The sequence below is a fragment of the Octopus bimaculoides genome, chromosome 2 (assembly GCF_001194135.2).
Source record: "Octopus bimaculoides isolate UCB-OBI-ISO-001 chromosome 2, ASM119413v2, whole genome shotgun sequence".
In the NCBI taxonomy this organism is placed as follows: Eukaryota; Metazoa; Mollusca; class Cephalopoda; order Octopoda; family Octopodidae; genus Octopus; species Octopus bimaculoides.
This window is the reverse complement of record NC_068982.1, coordinates 32,680,372-32,692,307: the sequence shown is the minus strand read 5'-3', so window position 1 is coordinate 32,692,307 and position 11,936 is coordinate 32,680,372. Positions and strand designations below refer to the sequence as shown.

Here is an 11,936-nt window from a genome sequence, read left to right as displayed (position 1 = left end):
GGACAAGGTAGAAAATGCAAAAATAATTTTATCATGAAGAACATTTTAGCACCGGTTTCAGTCTTTGCGACTTTTTTCAACTTAGAATAAAACATGAAAAAGAATTAAATTGTGGAAAAATTTAAATGAAATGTTTTGGGGTTTTTTTAAAAAATATTTCCATAGATTTTTGAAATAGGTGGGACATTTCCTTTTTTTCTTTATTTTTCCCTGTCTCTTTTTTTTTTTTAAAACTTTTGTGAAGGTAGGTAGTAGCAGATCTGAAGAAATATTTAATATATATATATATATATGTGTGTGTGTGTGTGTGATCCACGTTGCTTTATCGCCATTGTCATAACTATCATATCAACGCCACCACCTCCACCACCACGGCCTCCGCCGCCGCCGCCATCGTCATCATCATGATCACTTATCTTCTCACACCAATACACTTTCCACTACTGGTATAAACTTCATCAAGCGTCACACGTAACCGGCTTTGTCAGCTTCACTAATGTCACTAGCATTGTTATCATCATCATCATCATCATCATCATCATCATCATCATCATCATTATCATCATCAACATCATCATCAACACCATAGTCATCGTCGTCGTCGTCGTCGTCATCATCATTATCATCATCATCGCCGTCACCGATACCATTCTCACTATTATTACATTACAAAACACATTATCATCACCATTATCAATAGCAGCAGCAGCAGCAGCAGCAGCAGTTGTAGCAGCAGCAGCAACAGCAGCATCAACCTCGTCATCGTAATCATCACCCGCCGTCCCCTTCAATTTATAAGTTTTTTTTTATATTTGTTGTTGTTTTTACCACTACTACTACTACTACTACTACTACTACTACTACTACTTCAACCGCCACCAAGTTCCACTATTGTTATTGCTACTACTGATGTTATTCATGTGATTGTTGTTGCTGTTGTTGTTCCAGTAGTAGTAGTGGTAGTTAGTGGTAAGTTAGTTGTTAGACGACGGGCTACTACTACCACCATCACTTCCACGACGAAGACGCTGTTATTTATTTATATATATATATATTCGTGTGCACACACATATATATATATTATATATATATATATATATATAGTATATACATATATATATTCTCTTCACAACATCTATAGATGCTGTTACTGTTATCATTCGTCCCGTCGTTATCATTCTGATGTTTTTTCTTTTTGTTAAAAAACCCTAAAAAAAAAAAAAAAATCAACGATGTGATATATATACATATATATATATATATATATATCTTTATATATTTAATTTTTTTTTGTATCAGCATGTCCATGTTTGTCTTTACAGTTTAAATATCTCCCAATGAATGTTGTATCATTATCATCTTCGTTATGTTATAACTACTTTATTATTACATGTAAGCATTCCAACTCTTCCAAACATAGCTAAAACTAACTGTAAACTTGCCTGTTTCCTTCTCTCTTTCTCTCTATCTCTTGTTATTATTATAAACAAACAAACAAACGACATGTCGCTAACTTTGCGGCAACGGCTTCTACATATTCTTTTTGTAATAACTACGGTACACTCAGCTGTTTTACGTGATTACAATTTGCCGGATACACGACAAGGTATGTCCCACGTTTCTTTGCATTATTTATCAGTTGCTTTATTTATTTATTTAGCATGTGATACGATTATAAATATTTTTGGTAGAATCGTTAGCATCTCCGATAAAATGTCATTTTGCATTTGTTCCGGCGCTTTATGTTTGTTGTGTGTTCAAATCCTACCTAGGACTACTTTGCCTTTCATTCCGCCGGGGTCGATAAAATAAAGTGCCGGTCAAGAAGTGCGGTTGAGGGTATCGATTAACCACCACTTACTTCGCCCCTTAAAATTTCTGGCTTTTTGCCTTAATCAGAAGCATTTAAGTAGAACCGTTAGAGCGCTGAGAAAATTAATTTGTGGTATTTGTTTCGGCTCTTTACGTTCTGGGTTCCAATACTACCGAGGTCAACCTTGCCTTTCGTTGTTCTTTCGAGGTCAATAAATTAAAGAACCAATCAGGAGTCGTTTTAATCTTCTATTCTTCTCCCCTCAAAACTGCTGGCTTTGTGCTTAAATTAGAATTTATTTTTTTATATATTGATTATGTTATTAATCGAACTTCTGCTTCTAATATTAATCTTATTGGCGGAATCATTAGCGTTCGGCCTTGCAGTTTTGGTACCCGTTCTTTCAATTCTGAGGAATTCAAATCCTGACAATGTTAACTTTGCCTTTTTCAGTCCTTTCGGGGTCGATAAAATAAAGTACCTATCAACAACTGAGGTCGATACAATCGATTGTTCCCCTCCTTTCCCAAACTTCTGACTTTGTGCCTATGTTAGAATCCTTTTAGGGTGGTGGGTTAGGAGAATCATTAATGTCAGATAAAACGTTTAGGGTTATTTCTTCCTGCTCTTTACGTTCTGTTTATATACCACAGTGACCAACTTTGCCTTTCATCCTTCCGGAGTCGATAACAGATACCCGTCAAGTTTTAGGGTGGATAGTATCTGTTAAGTATCTCCTCTCAAAACTTGAACCTAAATTAGAACAGTTATTATTAAACTTATTGGGTTAAGGCGGCGAGCTAGCAGAATCGTTTGCATGCCGGGCAGTCTTTACGTTCTGAGTTCAAATAAATAGCAGGCGAGCAATGGGGTCGATGCAATCGACTTGTTCCTACCCCCCCCCCCCAAATTTCAGGCCTTGTACCTATTGTAGAAAGGATTATTAAACGTATTGGCAGAATCGTTAGAACGTGATATTTGTTTATTCCGAGTCTTAATGGTCTGAGTTCAAATTCCGTCGAGGTCGACTTTGCCTTTCATCCTTTCGGGGTCATAAAATAAGTGCTATTTGAGCACTGGGGTCGATGTGATCGACTTATATCCCCTCCCGAAATTGCTGGTCTTGCGCAAAAATTTGAAATCAATATTATTATCATTAATTGCTCCCAGAGGAATGAAAGGTTAAGTTAACCCCACTGATGTCAAATTTTCCTTTCATTCTTTTGGAGCAGATAAAATACAGTACCAGTGAAATACTAAAGTCGATAGTATCGATTAATCGATTAAAATTTCTGGCCTTGTGCCTAAATTAGAAACAATATCATTATCATTAGTCTTATCTACTCATAGAATCGGTTGAGCGCCGAAAACTGCCTTGCAGTATTTAGTGACAGCCGTTTACTTTCTGAGTTGAAATGCCGCCAGGGTTTCTTTGCCTTTCAACTTTTCAGGGCCGATAAAATAAAATATCAGTCAAGCACTGGATTCGATATTATCAGCTAACTCCTCCATTCTTCGAAACTGTTGGCCTTGTATCTTGGTAAAAAGCAATTATTAAACTTGATACAAGGATTGTTTGGTCGACTGACAGAGTATTTTGCGGTAGTTAGTTACAGCTCTTCACATTCTGAGTTCGAATTCGGCCTGGATCAACTTTTAGCCTTCAAACGTCGATAAAATAAATGATCTGTGAAATATTGAGGTTAATATAATCAACTTTACTCCTTCCACAAATTGCGATGCCTTGGGACTTTGTCGGAGTAATATAATGCAAAAATTTTAGAGCGACGAACATAATGTTTTGCCGAATTTAGTTGCTGCACTTCATGTTCTGAGTTCAGAAACCACCGGCATCGACTTTACTTTTCGACTTAGCTTCAGACTAAATGAAATTAGCAGCATTCTAGTACTGGATTTCATTTACGTAATTTGTGGACGTGCACAACTGTTGGAAATCAACCAACCAATCAATCAATCAATCAATCGATGATGATTGCAATCATCATCGTCGTTGTTGTCATCATCATCGTTGTCATCGTCGTTATTGTCGTCGTCCTCATCATAATCATCATCTTCATCACGGCAATGTAGTGATAGAAACCTGTAAAACACCTGTAAATGCAGCGGATTGGAAATTTCGGTCCTTTACGTTCTAAGGTCAACTTCTTTCTTCATCTAATCAAAAACAGAGAACGATTTAATCGCCTAACTGTCCCTTCCCTTTATTTTTAGCCATGCGCTTCTGTTAGAAACACTGTTTTTAAAAACTGGTACTTATGGCTTTTTCATCCGAATGTCAACTTTGCCTTTTATCCTTTCAAGGGCCGATAAGACAAAGACTCAGTCAAATACTGGGGCGATAGAATCGACTTCTCGCTTCTCCTAAAATTGCTGGCCTTGAAATATTCATTATTATTACTACCATTAAAGCAGTGGGTTGGCACAATCGTTAGCACGTCAGACAAAATGCTAAGCATCTCTTCACCCGGTTCTTTACGCTCTGGGTTCAAACCCCGCCGAGGTCGACTTGACTTTTATCCTTTCGAGAATCGATGAAATAAGTACCAGTTGACCAGGGGTCGATGTAATCGACTGACACTCTTCCCCAAAATTCCAGGCCTTATGCCTGTAATAGAAAGCATTATTATTATTATTAATATGAATACCTGCCTATATTTAGTTACGGTTCTTTGCGTGGTTAAGGTTACCTTTCATCCTTCCGGGGTCGGTTTCTTCGAGCAAGAGATTATGGCCTAGAATCTCATATCCGAATTCTTAGTGCTGTTTGCACTTTAAGGGCAGAGGAGGGTATATGCCACAACAGTGACAGTATGACTGTGAGGCGTTGTGACCTCCATGTGTTTCAAAGATATAATCCTTTCACAAGGCCTGAAATTTGGTGGGAGGGGACCAGTCGATTACATCGACCCCAGTATTTAACTGGTACTTAATTTATCGACCCAGAAAAGATGAAAGGCAAAGTCGACCTCGGCGGAATTTGGATTCAGAACGTAAAGACAGACGAAATACCACTAAGCGTTTCGCCCGGCGTGCTAACGATTCTGCCAGCTCGCCGTTTTGCTTTCAAAGATATGACGATAGGACAATGTCACTCAAAAGTTTTGCAATTATCGGAAAATGTATGTCTTTCATCGTTCCTGACGCTAACCGAGAACAGCATATGAAGGTAGATGTTAAAAAAAAAACAACAAAAAGACTTGTTTCAATTCTTAACGCCCTAAGTTGAAGTTCTGCCTATAAAGAATTTGGATTTCATACTTTTGGGACTGATAGATGATACGAGTCATACCTTGAAAATGATTACAACTTTTTTTATAAATTCGTGGATCCACGCTTAGGTGAAACATCAATAATTTGATTTTCTGGAGCAGGGGTTGGCGAGCAGGGGTATAAAAAAATGGTTGTTATTTCTAGCAGGCTGAGCAACCACATAAAAGCATCCTCAGTAACAACCATGTAAAGGTACTCACAGAACCGGTGATGGGTAAATCTTCGTTATGTACTTTACCTACCACCCTTTCCTTACAACTTTGGTCTCTAATAGTTGTTGTTTATATACAACCACATTACTGAATCTGTTGTTCACTTAGTATGACACTAGGGTTGAGATTTTCAAATGCACTTAACTTCTGTTTCTAGCAGATCGGGTGATCACGAAGATGTTTCTATCATTTATACCTAAGTAAAGTCCTTATTAATCCTTATTGCTGCTTTTATTGTTCTGGTATAACTATTGGTCTACTTTGATCGAGTTGGCAGATCTATGTATGACACGTAGGTTCGATCTACACATCCATTGATCCTCAGGTCCCATTTACACCGACAGTTAAAGCCCCATACACACTGATAGTTGAAGTCCCATACACACCGACATGCAGTGATGAAGTTTAAAGTACCGAATGAAATGCATGTCGGAACATTGTTCATCTATTAAATTCTACTTTTTTTAGTACTGAAACTTTTTTTTTTTAGGCGGTTGAGTGGGTAAGGGTTCTACTTACGTAAAATAAATTTTTTTCTTCTTTTTCTTCTGTTTTTTTTTTTTTTCTTTTTCTTAATTCAGTCTATGTAGAAATTTACTAAATACACATCCAGAAACAAGACAGTTAATGACGATCGAAACCTAATTGCAGCTATAAATTTTGTTGGCAAACATTGGCATAATTTGTGTATATGTGTGTGTGTGTGTGTGTGTTTATGGAATAATCGATTATATCGTTTCCAGTAATTCACTGGCAATTTTTATTTTGTCGATCCTAAAAGGCAAAGTTTAACTGCAGGATATGAACTCTGAACGTAAAGAGGACTATCACTAAATACAAATACGGCTTTCTATTCGTCATTTTAACGATTCTGCCAATCAACGGGCCGCGCTTATTTCAAATATGTAAATATGAAGCAAAAGCAGTCTAATCTGTAAAGATGATGTTGATGGACCAAAACATTGCTCATAACCTCTATTAAAATAAATTCTGACATTAGCAAAGTCGTTATCACGTCAAATAAAATGCCTCACGATATTTGTTCTGATTCTCTGCGCTCTGAGCTCAAATCGTACCAAGGTCAACTTTGCCTTTCATCCTTTCGAGGTCGATAGAGTAGTTACAAACTAGGGTGATAGATAGGCAGGGCTGTAAGAACATTGGACCAGGTGCTTTGCTATATTGATTCCGACGCTTGAGTTCAAATCACGCTATGGCTTACATGGATGGTATACCGTATCTTACGTAGTATATACTGCAAACATGTAGTATAAACATTCAGACATTGTCATTATTTTTTCAAATTCTCCTGCATTTCTCAAGGAATGTTTGCTCTTCCAAACTCGTCTTGGTGTATAAGTCAACCTACCTTTATTTTTTACCTGTAAATTTTGATCTGAAACATTCGACGTGTATGCCAGGAAATACGGTACTCAATCGGACATCTGATTTAACACCATCTCTTGGTACTTTAGGACTCTAGCAGAATATCGAGGCCAGTTTTGGGGGGATTTGATGATACTTTTCTGCTTCCCACCTCTCTTTTCTCACCAACTATCGGGGTCCTATGATAGGTAATGGGCACTAACTTCTTCTTCTGACTATAGCATATTAACGAAAATATCATCTCAGACGTTTTGACATTCATTCATTCGATCTTGTTTTCTTTTATGTTTCGTCTCTTATCTATTTTATTTCTGCATTTTCCTTGCCTCCTTCATTTTCTCTTTCTCTCTTATATATGTGTGTGCATAGGTGTATGTGTGTGTGACATGTACACCCCATGGACACCCAGGCACATACGCATACATTGACACACACACAAATATATACATACATACATACATATGTGTGTATGTATGTGTGTAACTGTGTTCATACATTTGTATTTGTATGCTTGATGAGGCACCTGTAAATGCAGGTCCGAGTGTGCAGGCATGCATTCATGTATGTGTGCGATACATACATACATACATACATACAAACAAACTCTACTACATGCATTGAGTAATTTCCTTTGTCGCCAAGTCTAGATGTGGCGTGTGCGTGTGCATGCGCGCGCGCGTGTACATATACTCATGACATTCACTCGCGCTTTCTCTCTCTTTCCTTTTATTTCTCTGTGCAGATATTTATGTGTATGTTTGCTGAATTATTTCTCCAACTGTATATGATTGTTTCTATCCTTTCCCCACGCTTTCCGTCCCTCAGCCTTTCTTTTACCTTTTCAGTTTTTTTCACACTTACCACACTTATATTCAATATTGTGCTTATAAACCTACGCCCTTAAAAATACAGGATTTTTTTTTTGGAAAACAAGTTGGAGTATGAAGTGTGAGATTTTGAGCGAGGGCGCTGTGACATTTATACCTTTCTCGAAAATGTCCACTCATTCGACTGATTGGGATGAAGTTGTTTACCGATAGAAACCAATACAACTTCTGTACCATAGACATGCTGCCTTCTTTCTCTGCTTTTCTTACCTCGGGTAGAATGACCTCTGCGTTCGGGTTCACTGATTTCTTGCTTCTACAGCAGCAGTGGCTTCTGCTGTTCGGATCTCGCTGGTGATCGGATCAGTGGACACTGTCCTTCGGATCTCGCTGGTGATAGGATCAGTGGACACTGTCCTTCGGATCTCGCTGGTGATCGGTTCAGTGAACACTGTCCTTCGGATCTCGCTGGTGATCGGATCAGTGGACACTGTTCTTCGGATCTCGCTGGTGATCGGATCAGTGAACACTGTCCTTCGGATCTCGCTGCTGATCGGATCAGGGAACACTGTCCTTCGGATCTCGCTGGTGATCGGATCAGGGAACATTGTCCTTCGGATCTCGCTGGTGATCGGATCAGGGAACACTGTCCTTCGGGTCTCGCTACCCCCATGTCCCACTAAACGGTGACATTTAGTATTCTGATCTTGTTCCACCCGTGCTTCCCAATATCAATAGTCACTGCCCTTTGGATCTCGCTAGTTCCAAGCTCCTCTATAACAGTGTCTTCTGTTTCTTGGATACTAAACGACGGCAACAATAACAACAACATCACGAAGGACATACTCTTTAGTTCTTTTATTTTGTTTTACGCAAAGTTCCGCAGCAGCCAAGTGCACCACTCTCCATACGTAAGCACAAATGCATACACATACACATATACACACAGAGAGAGACACACACACGTATTAATGTGCATATATATATATACGCACATACATAAACACACAAGCACATACGTGCATATATATAGACACTAAACACGCATGTAGATATACCTATGAAGGTATGCACACACATACATGAATGCATGCTTCCACACTCGGACCTGCATTTACAGGTACCTCATCAAGCATACAAATACTAATGTATGAATACAGTTACACACATACACCACACACACACACATATGCGCGCGCGCAGACACACGCGTGCACACACACAAATGCACGCGCGCGCGCGCGCACACACACATGCATGCGCGCGCACGCACGCATGCACACACGCACACACGCACGCGCGCGCACACACACTCTGGAGACTTCTGTGTTTTACTTTGCTGTCTCGATTATTTACATAACGATAAAGTAACACAACGAAAATGTTGACATCTTACACAAACACACCCACATATACACCACACACACACACACACACACACGGACACACACATACGAAAGTGAAGGCGTCTTGCTTAGTGGTTAGGGTGTTGTTCTCACGTTCACAACATCGGGGTTTCGATTCGCAATGCGATGTATTCTGTTTTGTATTCTTGAGCAAAACACTTCATTTCACATCATTCCAAGCCTCTCTGCAGTAATTGAATAACCTTGCCACAGATTTGCAACATCTCGGTTCAGTGGCAATATTGATCTCGGTCACTAATACACCACGGGAACCAGGCAACCAGGTGTATGAGTCCTAGGACTCATGATCACGTGACTGACCAGGTTTTCAGATAGCTGGTCACAGTGTGCTTTGTATTGTTTTAGCCTTTGAATGACGCCACCTGCTGGCTAGGCGAGCAGGCTAACATCCCCCACTCTGACCGAAAGGAGGACTGGAACAGCGTGAAATGAAGTGTTTTGCTCAAGAACACAACGTACCGCCCAGTCAGGGAATCGAACACACGATCTAGCGATCGTGAGTGCAACAGTCTAACTACAAGGCCACGAGCCTTCACTAGGACTCGAGACGGTACTCGCTATATAAAAAGTAAACTACAAACCACTGTTGCCAAAATCCAAAATTCAGTTGGATGATGAAGTTAATTAGCGGTATCCATATGTATGAAAGTTATGAAGATAGCATATGTGTAAGGCGGCGAGCTGGCAGAATCGTTAGCACGCCGGGCGCAATGCTTAGCGGTATTTCGTCTACTGTTACGTTCTGAGTTCAAATTCCGTCGAGGTCGACTTTGCATTTCATCCTTTCGGGGTCGATAAATTAAGTACCAGTTACGCACTGGGGTCGATGTAATCGACTTAATCCCTTTGTCTGTCCCCTCTATGTTTAGCCCCTTGTGGGTAATAAAGAAATAAGAAACGTTAGCATGCCGGGTAAAATGACTAGCGGCATTTTGTCCGTCTTTACGTTCTGAGTTCAAATACCGCCGAGATCGACTTTGCCTTTCATCTTTTCGGGTTCGATAAATTAAGTACCAGTTGCGTACTGGAGTTGCTGCAATCGTTTTGTCTCCTCTTCTGAGATTGCTAGCCTTTTGCCAAAATTTGAAATCGATATAACCGCGGGCCGACTAAAGCTTTTCGGGGGATTTGGTAGACGGAAACTGAAAGAAGCCCGTCGTACATGTGTGTGTGTTTGTGTTTGTCCCCTCCCCACCGCTTGACAACAAGTGTTGGTGTGTTTACCTCCCTGTTATTAGCATCGACAAAAGAGATCGATAGAATAAGTAGCAGGTTTTAAAAAATGTACAGGGGGTCAATTCATTCGACCAAAATTCTTCAAGGCGGTGCACTAACATGGCCGTAGTCCCATGACTGAAACAAGTAAAAGATAAAAGATATATGTGTGTATGTTTCTCTGTCTTTGTGTCTGTGTTCCTTCCTCACCACTGCTTGTCAACTGGTGTTGGTTTGTTTATGTCCCCGTATCTAGCAGTTCGGCAATAACACAAGTACCAGCTTTAAAAGAAAAAGTATGTATTGGGTCAATTTGTCCGACTAAAGCTTTCAAGGCGATACCTCAGTATGGCCGCTGTCCAATAACTGGAGATAAAAAAAATTAAGATACATATATATATATGCGCGCGCACAAACACACACACACACACACACACACACACACACATATACACACTCACATACGTATGTGTATGTATGTATGTATGTATGCATGTATGTATGTATGCATGTATGTATGTATGTATGCATGTATGTATATGTTCTTCAGAATTTATTTAATGTTTTTTCTTTTTAAATTTCGGGGTTACTAACGAAGGCTCTTTTGTTTCACTGATGACATGTTTTGGAGTTTTGTGGTTATCTGAACTGGTTGATATGTGTATGTACACACTTGATTGCATATTTGTGTTCATGGATAACTTGTATTTGTACAGTGGATAAGTGTTTGTACGGCATTCTTATGCATGTGGGTTCACGCATTTCATTTATATATGTGGATGTGTGCATATGTCTGGCTGAGGAAATGTATGTATGTATGTATGTATGTTTGTATGTATGTATGTCCGTGTCATTTCACGTTTTAAAAGGCAGGAATTGTGTAATTTGAGGGAGAATAGGCAGTTATATGTAGTAGGTTGGGCGGAAGCAAAAAGTTCCATGCAGTTGGTGGGGGCAAAGAGATGACAGTTTTACAGGTTGTGTGTTCACGTTGTTGTTGTTGTTTGCACAAACTGGGATTGGATCTTTGAGAGTAAATAAATGAGCGAAGAGAGAGATGAGGGGGAGGAGGATAATGTAACAACATTACTGTCGCTGATTTCGCCGAATCCCTTGGAGGAATACTTTGATTGATTGATAGATGGATCAGTGTATCATTAGATGGATGCAGGTGAATGTATAAAAACAGTTAAAGATAGGCGATAGGTCGTTAAGCAGATCCGTCGGTGCGTAAATAACGTGTGATATCATCCACGATGATATGTGCCGCTCTTTCTATCTCTCTACCTTTCTAACTATTCCTTATGCATTCAGTTCTGCATATACACGGTACATAAATGCATTATATATACGTACACGTACATACCTGTACACATATTCATTCACACATGCACACACATACACACAAATACACACATGCATTCCAGCACATCCTTGTAGACACATACACATGTTCACACAGTCGCATATCAGGTAAAGCACATGCATATGTATGGCTGAGGAAATGTATGTATGTATGTATGCATACAAATCTATACATATACACATGTTAGCTAATGCAAAGTTTGCACACACACACACGCACACACACACACACACACACACACACACACACACACACACATTCTTCTGTACATATTTCATTCTTACTTCTTCGAACACCCACTTACACGCATTGAAACACTGGCGCGCGCGCACGCACACACACGCACGCACACACACGTACGTACGCACGCACACACACACACACACACACACATGCATG

At 39.6% G+C, this 11,936-nt stretch overlaps 1 protein-coding gene across 2 annotated transcripts in view; it reads left to right on the top strand.

Annotated features, from left to right (window-relative positions):
* The first annotated feature begins 303 nt into the window (after positions 1 to 303).
* The window catches only part of LOC106871710 (A disintegrin and metalloproteinase with thrombospondin motifs 7), a 345,599-nt gene continuing 333,966 nt past the window's right edge, over positions 304 to 11,936 (top strand). Inside the window, exon 1 of one of the 2 annotated variants that reach the window (XM_052976057.1) lies at positions 304 to 1,606. In XM_052976057.1, coding sequence (XP_052832017.1) covers positions 1,342 to 1,606 — 265 coding nt within the window. In that variant the 5' untranslated portion in view covers positions 304 to 1,341. The remainder of the gene's footprint in view (positions 1,607 to 11,936) is intronic. The other variant, XM_052976060.1, reaches the window with a different exon arrangement.